The sequence below is a fragment of the Larus michahellis genome, chromosome 15 (assembly GCF_964199755.1).
Source record: "Larus michahellis chromosome 15, bLarMic1.1, whole genome shotgun sequence".
NCBI lineage: Eukaryota > Metazoa > Chordata > Aves > Charadriiformes > Laridae > Larus > Larus michahellis.
The window spans coordinates 8,174,907-8,193,098 of NC_133910.1; the positions used below are offsets into that span (position 1 = coordinate 8,174,907).

Genomic DNA, 18,192 nt, shown 5'->3' on the forward strand with positions numbered 1-18,192 from the left:
GGGAAAAAGGAGGTGTTGTTACTTTCAGTTAGAGTACAAGCTGTTTGAACTGCAGGCTTTAACTTTTTTTTTTTTTTTTTTTTTGATCTCAGGTCGGTAAGGCTCTGAAATATGTGTATACAGCACATCGTAAGTAAGATCAAATTGTAGCTGCTTTGATGACAAGGGCTCTTAGGTTGGGACCCAAGCCCAATTTCTTCCTGTATCACAGACTTTTTCCATCTCAACTGTGCAGATTCCTGATATGGGAACGTAACTGTTTTCCTGGAAGGTATTTCATGCCGATTCTCAGTCAAGATTACTAACTGTCCTCAGTCAAACGTTAAGTTCAATGTGCAGGCAACCACAAGCTAAAAGCTTAAATCATTGTATTTGCGTTTAGGCCATAACACGTCCAACCGAGTGAGTGTTGTGGAGCTTGTAGAAATTGCATCTAATGTGGATTAACCTCAGTTCTTGTAGGCAGTGTTCCTCGAGTCACTTGTATTACTGCTGCTGTGGCGCGCCTGTGTGTGCGCCCCCATAGCCGGCAGAACGCAGACTATGGCTTCACTGCCTTCAGTATACTGAAAACTTGCTGTATATAGTGCTTTTTGCTTAGGAAGCGATATAGCTGTGTTTGTGCAACTGAAAGGCAAGTGACTGAGAAAGTACAGGCTGTTTGTCACCAGGAGCTCTGGTGTCATCTGAAGGTTTTTCACATGAAGTTAGAAAGGCAGCTCTGTTGTTGCAGCAGCTAACGTTCCTGCTTCAGTGTGTGGGTCACTTAAAATTACGTTATTGTGATGTTCTTATCCTTCCTGCATAATTTACATACTGGAAGCAAACACTAGAATTATTTTGGTGAGTTTTAAAGTTTTATTAGATATGTCTTGTTCGTATTGCTTCTCCGTGGGTAAAGACATGGAATCCAAGTGGACATATATGAATCATGTTTAATAAACTTTAAGTGCTTAAAAATACAAATCCAAATAGAAAAGCTGTCTGGGAATTAGAATGTTTTGGAGTCCGTTGTCACAGTATCGCTTACAAGAAGCACATACGAGGATGTTGCATTAAAAATTAGATATTTCTTCTGTTTATCAATGTAACATTGCAATTTACAGTACTGGTAATTCTCAGAAAATTTAATCTCTTATCGTTGGATGGGGGGTTTCTTGTTGTTTTCTTTGGTTTGGGTTTTTCATTACTGCTGACTGAAGGGTGAGCTGGAAGTTTGGGCTGCGATGGAGGGATTGAGCTGCTAACCCTGGTACAGACTGGGTAATCAAGGTTTATGTTTAGTTTGCATCTAAATCTTTATTTAGGTTGTAACATGTATATCCCCATTGCAAAGGCAGGAGGCTTAGTTTCTAGGTGTTTGCTGTCTGTTTTGACCTTATGAAATGAATCGTGATGTGCTTAATGTGTCACAATGGTATGAGATTATTTGTGATAATGCGTGTAGATTTTGAACTTCCCATTCTAGGATTACTTTTGGTTGCTTGACAATTTTATCTTTGTTAAGGCTGGTGAGTGGAAACGTATAAAATGCTGTTCTGTCCTTATGCCTTTGAATTAAAGTAATTTAATTTCTCTTTGTGTGTAGGCTAACAAAAGACTATGAAAGAAACAGTTGCAGCATACTAAACGTGAGCTTATTGAGCATAGTGCAGTTGTCCTATTTGAGACATTAAGTCTACTGTAGGTTTTTCTTCCCTTAGATTAAATGCAGATTTCAGACATGGTTATAAGCCACCACCCGCTTTGGAACTCTGATCACATCATGAGTAAATTTTAATTTAATCATAGCTTTTGCTTCCAGTCAGGACACAGACATTTCTTTTCCTTTGGGGGTAATATGAAAGCCAGACTGCAACGGCTGCTAGAGATTGTGCATATTCTGAAGAGTGTTCCCTGCAGTAATGAGTTTATGCACTGCAAACCTTGTTCAGCAGGGATGATATTTGTTAATGGCAGGGTGTAGCGTTGCAGGAAATCTAAGGCTAGTTGACTTGTGTACACTGATGAAGCGTTTCTCTTCCAGCTCCGTCTCTGAAGATCTGGGTTGCAGACGTGGAGAGTTTAGCAGAAAGCATTACGGATCTGTGGAGCTTGTAAGTTTACACAGCCTGTTCTTTGATTTTAGCAGCTCGTAATGCAGAGCTCAAATCCTTTTCATTTCCAGGTAAAAAATTTGATCTAGTTTGGACAATGTGCTTTCTAAGGTGGACTTGAAAGTTATAGGGTAATAAAAAGGGACTTCAGAATAGATATATTAGACCTGTACTAGGAAATCGTTTTACTGCCTTATATATTAATATTTCATCATAATGGGACAGGAATTATTATATAAATATCGTGTTTATCCCCAGATGGAAATTGCGCCTTTTTTCCACTTACAAGTTGAAGATTGCAAATTAGGGTAGTGTTTGATGAAGTACTTGCAGTTATGTGAATTAAAAACTGCATGTGTGCTCGTGTGTGTACACATATATATGTGTGTGTGTGATTGTATGTGTACATGTGTCAGAGTAGTGGGAGAGGGTTTAAAATGAAAAGAACTAGTCAGAATAAGGATGTTGAACACTGCTCTCTAAAATCCGCCAGTTATTCTGCATTTTCCTCAAATTCAAATACTAAGTTGGCACTTCATTTTTCTCATATAGAAAGGAGTATGTCAGCAGTTAAAATAATGTCACTGTGTATACAAGGCCATAATGAAATTACATAAACTTGCTACAGGAAAACAGAAGTGGGGAGGGGTAAAGAAAGTAAACTTCGGCTCTCTTACTGTGGGAAGAAATCACTAAGTTTCTACTAGCTATAGTTGTAGTTTAAAGCTCTTGGATAGTGTATTTATTATTATGTATGTAAATTGGGTGTAAATTAGTGGCTTAGTTTCTGGAAGTTGCATTGCAAGAACGCCAGGTATCGTTCTTTTCTTTCCATACATTCCACGTCTTAGATGTGGTGTTTTAATCAGAAAAGCAAGTGACCTGCTTTCTGTTAGGAGGCTCTTTCATTTACTAGTACTTAGATTCTTTTGCTGGAAACGAAAAAATTATTGGTGATTATAAATTCACAGTAAGCTCACAAAATGGTCTTGTCTTTTGATTGGTTTTCTTAAAATTCTGCTAGTATTTTATATAAGTGTGTCTTTTTATCTTTTGGAGTACAAATATATAAAGGTGCTGGTTGCCCTTTCAAATGTCCGAATGTTTAATATTGAACCTTTCTTGCTTAATATTTTCCACAGCAGCATCTCAGTTGCTCAGTTATTTCCACCTTTTATTTATTAAAACACAATTATTTTGTCTCTGCCCTAAACATTTTTTCCCATGTCTTTCTCACTGGTGTAGTACGGCCAGTTGTCCATATAATTTCTCTTACAGTTTATAGAAGGCACCAGGATGTGTTGGAGTTTTTGCTGAGTTAGTTTATTCCTGACGTAGCCTCAGAACACTTTAAAGCAAGGAGCAAAGAGAACTTCAAAATGTTGTGATAACTGTTCCACCAAGTAAAGGGAGGAGGTGTTATCCTAGAATAACATGGATTGCTAGAGGGAAGCAAGGGGTGATATACCATTGCATTATTGCTGTTCAGATCCCATTTCTTAAGTTTGGTATAGTATGTGACAGTCCAATTTTTTACAGTTTCGAGAGAAGTAACGTGCAATATCATTGGCAGCATTCCCTTCCTCCTGTCTTGTATGCTGAACATATCAGAACTGTTGTGTTATCCTATGTTTTATTGACTTCTCAGGAGTTTTTTTTTTTAACAACAAAGCGAGTTTCAGTGATCTGGGAATCCCTGGATTCCCTTGTAAAAAGACCAGGCAGTCTTTCCAGAGTGTTTATGAAACTGTTGGAAGTCTTCAGCTGGAAAGAAGCTGTATTTTCTGATGCTAATGCTGGAAGCGGACCAGGATATCTCCTGTACCTTCTGTTGTTCAGTACTGTGACTGAATACTGTATTTGGAGATTCTTGCTGCTCTCTGTCTCCTGAAAATATCAGTAAATAAAATGCTGTAGAAGACTGCTAGTCCCAGTAATTGCCAAGGAGAGTTTTAGGCTTAGCAAGGCTGAGAGGACAAGAATCATTGTGTCTGCAGAGACCCATTGTTTTGAAAAGGGCAAGCTTCAAGATCAGTTTCTGGAAAGTGGACAAGTCCTTCTGGAGGCATTCTGTGTGTTGGTGCAGCCAAATCCTGAGACAGGAGAATTTCTCATTAGTACTGGGATCTATCGAAATGGTGACTGGCTCTCCTGCTCTTGCCTCCTTAGAGTTAGAATTGGGTCGTTTCAAATCTCTGTTCAAATTAGTAGTAGTTGTGCTGCTCCCTTCTTTGTGGGCAGTCATATGATACCTGGGAGAAGAAGAAACCATAGTAGGCTTTGATTGCTGATCATATGGCTATTTTTGGAACTACAACATTTATCTTAAATTCTCTTACAGCTTATATCTAGTGATGCTGATGGAGCCATTCAAAGAGCTGGACGCTTCCGTGTGGAAAATGGCTCCTCTGGTGAGGTAAGTCGCTAAAAATTTTCATAGAAAACTGAAAAAATAAATCAGCTTCAGTTATTCTTCACCACTGAAAGACGTATTTGCAGTCAATTACTAAGGAAGAGCACTTGAAAAATGCTGAATAAATACGAGAATGTAAGGATCTAAGAGTAGGGAGATGGTGTTTTTTTTTTTTTCCCCCAAGTCTAGCTTAGCTCTTCTTCCAAGAGTATTACGCAATCTTGACAATTTAATCTTTTAAGGGAAAAGCTGGTATTTTTTTTAGTTTTGGTAACATTTTGCTCACCTGATCATGTTAGAAGAAAAACACCTATCTTATCCTCTGAATAACACTTCACAGTCTCTAGTTTATCACTTTATATTGGTGTCCTGGTGATGCTACTACGTTCAGTCTGACCTTTGTGCTTTTAAGTTTATTTCTTGGAGTGGTGAGGTTATAGCTTCATTCCCCCCCACCCCGCTTAGTTGTCTTTTGGCAGCTATGCTTATCTTTAAATATGAGAGGAAGAAGCTGAGTGGAGCCTGAGCGAGTCATTCCCTCTAGATTCCTATGCTGTTAAACTCGTCGTGTGTCCCTGCAGCCACTCCAGTGACACTTAGGTTTCTACTTATCTTCATTTTTTATCTTCCTTTGCAAAACTTTTCCAGCTGTAAATATCATCTTAATGTTGAAAGAAAGAAGACCTCATATTCTTGAAATATATGTAGGGTCTCAGTAAGCTTGTATTGAACTAAGAGTAAACTATGACTGATCATGTGTTTTTGTCAGCGCTGGATGCAGAATTTAAAGCAATGTAACTGTTCTGCGTCGAATCTCTGTGGGGTCATGTTCTGTACACTGTCTTTTTAGTTCAGTTTCATGCAGTTCAAAAGCTGATTAGCTTCTATCATAGAAAGATTTTCTGAGTGGGTGATGACTGGCCACAAGGTGAATGGATATGGAGAATGGCTTTTTCTCTCCCTATGTTAAATCTCAGTGGAAAAGGACTTGAGGGATGTTTGGGAATTTACCTTAACCAGCATAATGCAGAAACAACACTGAAGGACTTACAGAGCATGCTCTGGTCTAGCAAGGAGAGCTGAGAAAATGAAACCTGGAGGCAGAATTCTGTTTGTTAATTTATTTATTTTTAAGTTTTAAAACCACCGGTTTCCAAATTCTACATTGAAATGTCTTCTTTTCAGTGGAATATTAAGCTGCTACCCATAATGGTGGTACAATAGGAAAAGACTGTAGCTACTTAGAAAGAAAAAAGGAAAAAAGAAGAGGAGAGGGAGAGAAACTTCGTCTGCACAACAACTGACTTCAGAATAATTCTTTGCTTTTTAAAAAACAATGTACAGCTAAAACTTTTCTGGTGAATCAGGCAGATTGGCTTTTGCCTATATTATGTTCTCCTTTTTTTTTTTCACTTGCCATTTGATTTAGCGGTCTCACAACTCTATTTCAGAACACAGATTGCACTCCAGGGACATGGCACAGAACGGATGTGCATTTGGAAAACCCCGAGTATCACACAAGATGGTATTTCAAATATTTTTTAGGAAAAGGTAATTATCTTTTCGCTAATGGATTGAAGTTTTGATCAATGAAAATGCAATATAGCTTTGAATTGCTATATATTTAAATATGGAAAAAAGTATGGTATTAATTTAGTATTAATATGTTTTCTGTCCTGTACAGAAAACAAGTCCTTGTTTCATGTATTTTTAACCTAAAGACAGAGGTTGGGTTTCTGTAAGCAGCAGAACCCCTGCTACCAAAAAAGGATGTTTTGAAACCCTTGTTGGCCTTGAAGGCTGTACCTATCTCTTGGTTTTTTTACACATCTGTGTATAAGTACATAGTTATTTTTGTAGATAAGTATATATTTATGCATATGAATGCCTGTATTTACACATTTATACACGTCTCTGTGCACGTGTGTGTGTGCGCGCGCGCATGAGCGGGGGTGTGTGTCTTCTTTATGGTTGGTAATGCTTCTTGTTTTTTTCCTTAACAGTTCATCAAAATTATATAGGTACAGATGCAGAGAAGAACCCTTTCTTTCTGTCTGTTGTACTGTCTGACCAAAATAATCAGCGCGTTCCTCAATACCATTCAATACTTTGGAGAAAAACAGTAAGAAACAAATATTTAACTGATGCTATGACTTCGTTTGCTTGTTTGTTTTGGTTATATTTATCATACACTTTTTTGCTTTCTTCAGAATTTCAGTATTTAATACATATTTCTCATTTTATACAATAAGAACATATAATTCCACCATAGTAGATAGAACTAAACTATCTGACAGAAATCTATGATGACAGATATTTTTTAATTGTTCTTACCTGCAACTCTGTGTTATTTTTTGAAATGTTGCCTGAATTGTTCTTGATTATGTCCTGTGATAAATTTAGGCAATGACCTTATACTGCTTTTAGGATTTTCTTATACGACCTTAAGAAAACAGGCAGGTGAGGTAGTGGTTTCACTAATATTGTTTAATGATTTTTTTTTCACTTAACGTTACATATGAGCCTTTTATCGAAGCAATTGACTTAAAACTTCCTTGTATGCATGCACAGTTCACTTTTTTTATTTTTTAAAGCAATAGTTTGTAATATCTGCTAATTTCAGCAGCCCTCATACCACATGTCAAGGTAGTCAAAACTAAGTAAAAAATAATTTTGCACCAGCCATGATTTTTCACATGCAGTTTTTCTTCTTTTTTCTTTTTTTTTCCCCCAAACCAGTAGTAAATATCGCTAAGTAAAACTAGCACATTTTTGCTGTGTTTTTTTTTTTCACTTAATTGTTTTTATTAATATTCCTATTTGAATATACAGAAAAAGTCAGTATGTCCTGTAATATCTCCTAGCTTTTTTTCTTTATAGGGTACTCAGAAAATATGTCTCCCTTATAGTCCCACAAAAACGTTATCAGTGAAATCTATATTAAGGTATGTATTTACAAATAAGTTGTTATTAAGATATTTGTCCATACACCTTTTCCTGTAATTCAGAGCTTTGTTGCATGGTTTCCACAAAAGATTTATAAATGCAGTAAAACCAGGTTTACAAATCTTAATCATTGAAGGCAACAAAAAGTGATTTTAAAGCCTGTTCTAGAATAGACAAAGTGACAACTTAAAATGGAGAAAAATTCTTAGCACTTTTTCTTCATCAGAGGGACTATTTTCAAGTTTATTGGAAAACAGGTGCTAAATGGACCTGCAGTGGTCGAGAAGAAGTATCTTTTTAAATTAGATGAACGATAAACAGATCCGAGGAACAGCAAATTTGGCTAGAGAGGTGGATATTATGTGGCCCTAACAGGAGGAGGCAAACAGGGAAGAAACCAAGAATTGTTTCTTCAGTTGATTGTCTTCATTTAAGTCTCACTACCGGTGTGTTATACACGCTGTTGGTGAAGCCAAGAAAATTCCTTTCCCCAGCCAGACTCTGTATGGGCATGCTCGTACTCTGTCCTGCCTCTTTTGTGGCAGAAGAGAATACAAAGCAAGAAAGCCCAACACCATTTCTATTTCTTTCACCATTTTAATGTTGAAATGATGAAATGTCAGAGCACCTGTTTGCAAAGTGTTCGTTCAAATTCAATCTGCCGTTTTTATGATCTAATCATGTGGTGTGTTTTCTCAAGTCTCTCACTGACAACATCTTCAAATGCATCTTCCGTAAGGATTTTACCTCCTCTAGAAACCCATAAAAAGTGCCTTCACTTAGTGAACAGGTAGCGTGTACCAGATAAACGGGCAGTCTGCAGGTCTTCAAAACCTTTGATCTGTATAGAATTCAAGCAAATGTCACTTGCTTGGTTGAAGCCGCCAGATAAGACTGACAGTGCTGATGTGAGAGGAGAACAGGGCATTGTTGTGATGCGAGTCAGTACCACTGGATCTGGATTTTCCTACAACTGCACAAGATTTCTGAGAGGTCCCAGACCACTGAATTTGCCAGGGCGGCTGGCAGGCCCTTGAGCCTCCCTTCTTAATTCTGGTTTCCTGGGCTGTGTCTCTGATTTGGAGCGTTAAGATGGTGAGTTGAAAACACTTCAGATCTCTTTTGTCTTCTTCATTGAGATGAGCTGATTCCCTTCTTCTAACTCCTACAACAAAGGCTTGAATAGTGTTCCTAGCTGTCGGTGCTGCATGCTGTACCTGCATAAGCACCTGATCTTCTGCGTCTGCCCACCAATCACTGAAACAGCTCTTCCTCACATCCCTTTCTAACCCAGCATCTCCTCCACTCTCGCTCACATACACATTTTTGGTTGGGCATCCCAGGGTGTAGAAACTTTGTCTTCTGTTAGCTAGTCATAACTCTTTCGCCAGAACATGCTCCTGTGTCCCATCCTGTGATGCTCCAGTATTTTACAGAGGAAAACGCAGGCTTATTTCAGAGCTTGTTCCCCATTTCCCCCAGAGTTTGTGTCACCTGTGATCAGCTGGATAAATGCCATCTTTTTGCCCACTTGGGCTTGGGCTAAAATCTCTTCCCTGACTGTTCTTTTGCTTTTACAGTCCTTGAGCCTTCCCTCAGGCCCGATTGATACTCCTTTGACATTTCACCCTGTTCACAGCCAATGTGAATCTAGGTACAGACTGTCTCAAAGAATTTTGGTTACATTAATAAGCCTGTTTTTTCTAAATTAATTGGAATATTTTAATCCCTTTCAAAAGGAACTAAAGCAAATGCTGTCTGCATTGTGATCTAGCGTAAGCAGTGGTGGAAAGGTGTACCAGATTTGACCTTGTTAGTTCAGTGTGCCCCAGACAGACTGCATTCGGCGCTCTGTGACACGCTGGGCAGTTCTACAAATTAATGCTGGGGGGAAGAAATGGGCAAAAATGATAGTAAATGCAGAAACACAAGTTAGGAAAAAATGCTGTAAATTAGATATTTCTGTTTATTGAGGCAGTTGATCTTCCTTCTTATTTAAATACTTCTTTCTGTTCGTGGATCTTTGGCCTGTGAATTTGATGCTGAACTTCTCATTTTTCATTTGACTAGCCTTCAATTATTTTAGAAGAGAGACAAGAAAAGCTTACAAAATAGAATAGGTTATTGAGTCCTCCCAAAATGCTCACAATGTTTATGTGTAAAGCCAAAGTGAAAGGTGATGAAATAAAGTTCTGTGCTTTATAAGTAAATCCAGTAAATTGAAACTTGATCTCCATGCAGGGTCTTACTAATTTCTGTTTTTAAAATCCAAAAGAAGTTTAGGAAGTCTTGGAGGTTAGTATTGTGGGTTAGGAATGGCTGTTCCACAAAACATTCCGTGTACGAGAGGCTCTTTGAACGATTCCTTTGGTAACCAGTTCTAACTGCAGCCAGTTAGTGTTTATGTTGAAATGTATACTCGCCCTTCTATAAACCAGTATTTCGTGTGCATTTCAGTGCTATGAGTCTTGACAAATTTGAGAAGAGCCCAAGGGAAATTTTTCATCCTGAGATACAAAAGGTAGGAGGTGTCTTCTTTTTTTGTTTGATTGTTTTTCTTTATTATCTTCTGGAGAAATAAGTCATTAAGTATAAACGCTACTAGTTTGTTTCTTTCAGTAGCAGGATAATGATGAGTAGGGTTACACGGTGCTACAAAGTAAAATGTCTTGATCAGTTGAACCAGACACTTCAAAACAAAACTTAAATATACAACAGTGTTACAGTTTTGTTTGTGTTGTCTTTAATACCAGTGTGCTAAAGATATTGTTTTGTTTACAGGATTTATTGGTTCTTGAAGAGCAAGAGGTAAATATAAACTTACACTCCTAGCTCACAGACCTGTTCAAGGAATACAGCTTTGTATTTGAAATACTTGCACTGCCATGCTTGTGACAACTTAAAAATCAATTGCTTATTGCAGTAAAAAAAATAGTATTTCTTTGCAACGTATGAGATCAAAAATAATTTTAAGCACCAGCTTAATATATCGTATTATTACATCACCAACTTAGTATAGAGTAAAATTCATAATCTATGATCAAAGGTAAATTATTAGGTATCTGCTACTTGAGCATGTAGTGGAGTTGGTATGAAATATATACTCCCATGTGTAGGATGTATACAAAGGTACATATATGAAAGTCCTTAGAGAAAACATTATTTTAGGTCTTATGTTTGATCAGTTTATCATATAATATTTGGTTTTATTTCTCAGGGATCTGTGAATTTTAAATTTGGAGTCCTCTATGCTAAGGATGGGCAGCTTACAGATGATGAAATGTTCAGCAACGGTGAGTTTTTCACCTTTTTCTTAATTGTTTTATTCATCTAAATAAAAATATGTAGGATAGTGCCTACATGTGGAAGCCAGAAGGGAGGTGATGGTTACGTGAACAGTAGTTTTGGTAGGTTTTCATGTTCGCGTTGGAGGAAAAATTGTAGCGTAGAATCTTCTGTTTCTGTAAAAGATTGCTGGAGGAAACCTACTATTACAACTTGCAATATATTGACATTTCGTTTCTAGAAATAGACTACACAACATAAGATCTAGAAAAAGGAAGCGGTTGAAGGAGGCAACTCATGTTACCTGCAAAGTCACTTGTTGTTTCTAGTTCTTTCACTCTTACATTTTTGCAGCATGATCACATTCTTCACTTGAATAGTGTCTCGGAGTTACCAAAATAGGTCACTGTTTAATGTCACATGATGATGCACATTCTGCAAGGCTGGGATGCCGTTTCTGTAAAGGTAGAATGTGTGGATAGCATGAGGAGAAACTAATTCAGCTGAAACTTTGGTCCTCGTGTCTGGGGAACAGGACCTGTTCCCGTATTCTGATTATTTTTTGTAGGTGTTCTATACTACATGTGCTTTTCTGTTGTAATGTTTCTCCCTTCCACGTGTAGAAATTGGAAGTGAAAGCTTTCAAAGATTTTTGCATCTCTTGGGTGACACAATTACTTTGAAAGGCTGGACAGGCTACAGAGGAGGACTGGACACTAAAAGTAAGAGCTCATCTGAAGCAAAAAAAGTGGAGGGGCTGCAATATAAATGTTTTTGCTTATTGCATGCATATATCGTATGTATTGTAGAAATAATAGCATCCCAAAAAAGACTTCCTCATGTGCATGCTAAATGCTGTGCTTCGCCAGGAAAAGGTCATGTTAGCTTAAATCACTGGTATGCAGTACAGTTGAAGAAAAGTATTTATATGACCTGTATTTTTAAGGTGAGCGGTTTCATTTTATATGGGAGTGGGGTGAAGAATAACCTGGCATGTTACTTGCTTTGTGATAGTAGGGCATCAAGGCTTGAAAAACCGTGTGTGATTTCAGGAGGCTAGGTGAAGGACGTCATAGGTTTTAAGTGTGTGAATATGCAGATTAGGTTGTAAAGTCGGGTTTGGACCCATGTAAAACACGCAGCGCGGACTCTTTCTAAAATGAATACGAAAAAAGGATGGCTAAAGAAGGTTTGGTAGATGGACCTGAAATACTTTTGATCTTTAGAAAACTTAAAGGACATATTCCTGCTGAGAATGTTGTGTTCCCTTGCAGATGACACAACAGGAACCTGTTCCATCTATACAGTTTTTCAAGGGCATGAAATTATGTTCCATGTTTCAACCATGCTTCCATATTCTAGAGAGAACAAGCAGCAGGTACGTGGTTCTCTCTCTTGTTGTTTTTTTTTTGGTTTTTTTTTTCCCCTGTTAATATTTTGGAGATGTAAGTCTTAAGACCTTTGCTATATTTTTTTCCTCAATATTATACTTAATGCTGAAAATTTCATGGTGTTTTTTAGAAGGCAATGCATCGTATCATCTCTATTATGGTACAAAAGACAGTTGCGAAGAAGGTCCAAATTGATTGACTGGGAAGTGATTGAGTATTCTGTTATTCAAATGACTTGTAGATCTTCAGTGCTGGAATTATTGTTACCTCAAAGAATTTAGGAAGGTTGGAAATTACACACGCGTGTGAGTTGTCAGGATACTCACCTATGTAATGCACAACTCATGCTCAGTCAAGCTATTCATGTAGCTTGAAAGAAGTTCCCCATGTCAGCACGTAAATGGCAAGTTTTGTGCGTTTCCTCTAAAGCACTGCTTTAGTCATAGATTGGCTAGATGGGTTGTTGGGCACTTGTTCAAATGTGCTGTCATCCATTGCTTGAACCTTTCTGTGTATTATACGGTGAAAAAAAGTACTTTATAAGCACATTCATTTACCTATACATCACACACCCATAATGATTTACCTAAAATTACTCGCAAATTACTTATTTTACTATTTTCTTACTTAAGCAATGATTATATATTATGTATTATTTTAATAATATAATTAGATTATATAATTACATTGTCCTTTTTTTATTTCCATGTCAGTCTTCTCATGCTTTTGCCTTGGATTGATGACAAGATCACAGCAGAAACCAGAGGCCAATCACGACATTTAGTGTTTTTAAAGAATAACTCAGCATCAGGATTTTTCTTTTATTTCAAGTGGTGGATTTGCTTTTTTGGAATGCTAGGTGTTTCGTGCCCAACTTTTGAATATTAATTGTGGAAATTACGGAATTATGAGTGTTTTGCTAACATAAAATATGCAATAGCTGCTGTTTCAGCAGCTGCCTTGCATGTGCATGATGGCATTGCTGGGTTTACGTGCTTATAGTTAAGTAATAATTTTATATTGGCTTCAGTCATATTGACTGTAATATTTCTGTTTGCAGTTCAGGAATATTGTTTTACCCTTCTCTCTCACAGAATTGTTAAGGTATTTATTTATGTCTTTTAAGGCATTGTGTCTGTCTCTCTCTTTTTTTTTTTTTTTTTTTTTTTTCCAGGTAGAAAGGAAGCGACATATTGGAAATGACATTGTCACTATCGTATTTCAGGAAGGTGAAGAGTCTTCTCCAGCATTCAAGCCATCCATGATTCGCTCTCATTTTACACGTATCTTTTTCCTTACATTTTCTAGTGGTTTTCTTTTTTTTTTTTTTTTTTTTTAAGATCAATATTACTTTTAAGTCTACCCTGCATGCTGTTTATGGAAGTGAAAACTATTTTAGAAAGCCAGTTGCATTCTTGCATTTCTTTACCTTCAACTGCTTGACTAGGTATCTCTAAGTCTGCCTCATAAAACAATTTTTATGTTGAACCACTTAGAAGATAAGGTCAAAGCAAGAATGTGATTTTTTTAAAACATGTTTTTATTGAAGGCATTTATTTGGGTCACTTCACAAATTAAATTTCATGCATTTTCATAAAATATAAATTCATAAAAATATTTCTGTTAGTGATGTGTATTAATTTGGCATTAACTACTGAATATTGCCTTTTAATGTTTAGATGCTGTCTATTTTAGGTATTTATGTATTTTAGATCAGTGTTTCTCAAGTCTTTCAGACCATAAACCACATATTCTCCAGATTTTTGGCAGCCCGTGTTTTTCAAACTTTTGGCTGAAAACATTGTGAAGACATTATGATTCCAAAAACCAGCTGCCAATCACTTGGGATTATCGTGGGGTCACACTAGTGGTCCATAGATCCCCATCTGGCATCTCTGAGGCTAGGTGGAATGGAATGAAGAAAAATGGATGGAAAGAAGAAAACTCTTATTTCTATTCATGCTCTGTTGCTGAGTTTTTAAAAATGATCGCAAAGCTTACAACTTCTAAACCTAGTTCTCAGGCTGACTAACTGTTCTTAGAACTTTCTTGGTAGTTTCATCCACAACTGCTCTTGCTTTTTAGATTTAAGCTCTTAGTGTTAAACTCTTTTTTAAATGGAAGAAGCGACTAGAGCAAAAAGAATTCCACAATTAAAAAAAAATAAAAAATTTTTAGATATCAGAGGAACCCAGGTATTTTTAATAAGAAATGTTTACCAAATCAATGTACCTCTTCCAAGTCTCAGCGTTAATAAAAATGGAAGAATTATTCCCTTATTGCTGTTAGGAGGGCTTGTTGTGATGTAATTGATACACCCCACTCTTTTCGGTTTTTGACAAACATTTTGAGGTTCAACTGTTCTTGGTGTCAATGATTTGGAGCGGCGGATTTGCCCTAAATCCATAAGGGCATACTATCATTTAGGTCATTTTAAATAATCCACAGCTGGTTGATGGAGTCATATCACCTTCCTGGTATTTTCGGTTGACAGTAGCCAGGGATAAAGGTGTCCTCAGGAAAACTGAGGCTTGACACTGATCTGTGTCAGATGTGGTAAATCTCAAAGCTCATTGAATCTCTACTAGCGCTTCGTTCTTACTTTCTTACATACTATAGCATTCTTTTTTTGTTACTTCTACAATGGGGAAAAAATAGCTTACAGATATCCCACTGTGCTGTCCTGTACAGCAGTGATAGCTGCTGTAAGGGTTTCCATGTGTCATCTGTGGGGTAGCACTGAGTTACCAAATAAAGGCATCCAGCACCAATTTAGATGTCCCAATATATCTGAAATATCTGTACAGGTCTGGCAGATACGACTCTGGGCATACAGGAGACCTCTGCCCCTTTGGAATTGCAGCTGGAGACTAGGTAATATACTGTCAAGCATCTTAAATAGCACTGAATGCTTATCGTGAAATAATTGAATGCCACCATAAAGTCTTTTTCATTTTGCAGTCTCCAACAGTGCTGATCACAGCTATTGGCAAAGGTCTCCTCGTTTTATCTGTAACAAAGCCATACAGCCAATTAAGTTATTCAGACTTAGCTTTCCTTGACACAGTTTATAATGACCGAAAATTTAGAGACAGTGTTAAGGAAATCTATCAAAGGAAGAAGCCTCTAATTGATTCCATAAAAATACCTTGCAAGGCAACCATAAGGATTTCTCTGATTTTTTTTTTGCCCAGATTTGCCCAAAGTTATGAATCAAGACTGGTAATACACCTTCGTATGCTTGCACTTTAAATCATCCTCTCTATTTTCTTATAATTCTATTAGCTAAATTTTCCTATTGAAATCTTTTTCTTCAGTGGAAGTTTTCGTATAAGCAAAGTTCACAGTCAGTGCTTTTTTATCAACTAAAAGAACTTTTAATCACAAGCCTATCAAACACACACAAAACATAAAATTGTATAGCGCATTTTATGCTTCATCTAACAGCAAGAAGTCTGTCTTTGTGGTACTAGCTCAATTTTTAAAACTGTTGATCAAACACGATAAAATTTTGTATGGGACCTCCTTTTTAAACAGTAAAATGTGTATAGTCTAGAATATTTTATTACTTACTTTGATTAATATATTTTACCTTTATTAAATCTGTGATCTACTCCGGGGGGGGGGAAGTGTATTAAAATACATGTGAGCTTCATTAGTAGTGGATTAACTTCCTTAACTGCATGGCAGATATTTTTGCCTTAGTGAGATATAATAAGCAGAATGATAGTTACAGGTAGGTGCTGATTGTAACAAATAACTTCACACTGAATTTCTGATGGTTTAGAGATAACAGGAAAAGAGTTTGTATTGCCTACCTGTCTGTATGCCAGGAAGCCAACTGAATTTATGAAACTGAAGAGCAATATGGACCTGGATGTAGATGGCTGTAAACTGGCTTTGAATAAGTTGCACGTTTCTAACCATCAGAAAAATGAAATTCTGGAACAGGCATAAGCTAAGGGGGCAAAACTACTGTTCAGATGAAATGTGACAAAATGATGGAAGATATGCCTGGAACATCGTGATCTAGTGAGGCTGATGACATAGTGAGCTACATGTATGATGGAAGTTAATCATCACAGTGATGATGTGGTGGTGTGATAGCCGTGGACTGTGGATCCTTACAGGTCTGGGTTTCATTGTTGCTAAGCAAACTAGTTCATTTTTAAGGACCTTAATAGAGTACTTGTACAGTTGGACATCACATACCTAAAACCAAGTGGAATTTTGCTGGTAAATAATGTGTTCTTCATCTGTTTTTCAGTTGGCCTTGGGACCCTCCCACTTGGAGGCATATGCTGTCCGAGTCTGAGTCTGTTAGGTCTCACCAGAATCTGAAAAACAAGCATTTCTGCAGCCTCTTGTCTAGGGTTTAATGGACAAAGTGGCTTTAACCAAATAGTTAGTCCCAACTATTGTCTTGAGCTTTATTGTGAGGTGCCAAAGATATCTGGCAGTCTTGAAAAAGCAGAGGGGCAGTGGGATGTCATTGTCCGAGCTCACAGGAGGGATTCACGTGTGGCTTGAACCAAATAAGAAATGAGAGCTGCCTTTTAGCTAATGGTGTGTGCTGCAGTTCTCAGTATAGGACGTAGGCTTGCTTTTTTTTCCTTTACAAAGTGCTAGCAATGTCTGTAGTGATGCCTCTTTTATTTAGTACTTAGACTAGGTCAAAAAGAAATGGGAGAATTGTGCTCTCTTTTGGATACGTGCCTGAGGAGAGGATCGGTTAGGTTTGAAATCAGTGTCAGCTCAGATGCTGAAGTCTCTCATGGCTAAAGAATTTATATTAGGAAACCAAAATGTTTGGTTTATCCAGCACTGGAAAGGAAATTTCAGGGCATGAAACTAAAATTATGCCTCAAATTGGCATGTGTGTGTGTATGTCTACAACACTCAAAGCTAAAAAACTTTGCAAGATAGAAGGGGCAAGTCAATGTGTTAGGCTTTGAATGCAAATTTCTAATGGCTGTGTGAGCCTGTGTGATATTAGTTATTATTTAGCAGAATTTTAAACTGTTTGTGAGTCATTGTACCCCACATTTGCAGGACAGAGTTGAAGGTTGACAGATTGGGTCTGCTCCTTTCAGGCGAACTACTAGTTACGTTCTAGTGGAAAGAAAGAAGCTGAACTTGGAAGTGGCTTCCAGGAATACAGGGTCCTTAGGTAGATGAGTTTTGCTTCCACCTTCATTGACAATTCCATAACTCTGAGGGCAGATTGTGAAAGAGACCAGCACTATCCCTGGAACTGATCACCTGGCACTAGTGCTTTTTTTTGAACAGCCTTGGACAGCTAAGAAGTGTAGTACAAGTGTAGAAGGCGTTCTTTTAGCCTCTCCTTCAGTGCACGGTACAGGCCACTGATACCAGCCATGGTCCATGGTTTCAGAAGCTGCTGCTCAGATGCAATCACATGGTTCCACCCATTCCAATGTATGTAAATTCTGGCTTCCTTTGAAAGTTTTTTATCCTTCATAAGCTGAGCAATATTCACAGTCGTCTAAGAATATGCTCCTCTTGCTGCATATGTTACTGGAACTTTTTGTATCTCAAAGATACAGGACTGGCTAAGCCTTCTCGCCTAGCTCCAAAACTTGATCATTAGCTGTAAGAGTTTGGTGGGTTTTGTGCACCTGCAGCTCCGCCTGCTCATTTATGAATGTTACTTGAAATCATCTGCAGTGCCAATGTGGAAATGCACAAGAATGTGAAGGCGAGAAGAAAATGGGTTAATATTAACTAGATTTCTTCACGAGAGCTTGCTGATAAATATGTGTGCTTTTCCTGTCTTACCTTTTTCTTCTAGTCCCTTAATATTTGGGGACTTTATTTTGGGCCACGCTGGAGTAGAAGGTTCACACCATCCTTGCTGAAGTGGAGTATGAGATGAGGCAAAGCATGTATATGCCAAATAGGAGCAGGAGTTGAAGGTCTACAAACTTGAGTGCTTGAGGTGCACGTATATATACAGGGGGGATACATATATGGACAAGTATGTCTCAAAAGATTTTTTTCACTAGAAATAACTTTCTTTTTCAATATGGCTAAGAAACTT

General features: G+C 37.5%; 1 protein-coding gene across 14 annotated transcripts in view; it reads left to right on the plus strand.

The window, feature by feature from the left end:
- The window catches only part of GARNL3 (GTPase activating Rap/RanGAP domain like 3), a 53,549-nt gene that overhangs the window by 13,849 nt on the left and 21,508 nt on the right, over positions 1-18,192 (plus strand). For 5 of the 14 annotated variants that reach the window (XM_074608406.1, XM_074608410.1, XM_074608399.1 and 2 more), the window contains exons 2-13: positions 2,027-2,096; positions 4,438-4,512; positions 5,961-6,060; positions 6,513-6,631; positions 7,390-7,454; positions 9,913-9,976; positions 10,237-10,263; positions 10,673-10,748; positions 11,364-11,462; positions 12,015-12,118; positions 13,306-13,414; positions 15,822-15,867. In XM_074608406.1, the coding sequence (XP_074464507.1) occupies positions 2,027-2,096; positions 4,438-4,512; positions 5,961-6,060; positions 6,513-6,631; positions 7,390-7,454; positions 9,913-9,976; positions 10,237-10,263; positions 10,673-10,748; positions 11,364-11,462; positions 12,015-12,118; positions 13,306-13,414; positions 15,822-15,867 (954 nt within the window). Of the gene's footprint in view, positions 1-38; positions 272-2,026; positions 2,097-4,437; positions 4,513-5,960; positions 6,061-6,512; positions 6,632-7,373; positions 7,455-8,434; positions 8,551-9,035; positions 9,110-9,912; positions 9,977-10,236; positions 10,264-10,672; positions 10,749-11,363; positions 11,463-12,014; positions 12,119-13,305; positions 13,415-15,821; positions 15,868-18,192 lie in introns of those variants that run through there. The other 9 variants (XR_012590005.1, XM_074608397.1, XM_074608398.1 and 6 more) reach the window with 6 other exon arrangements.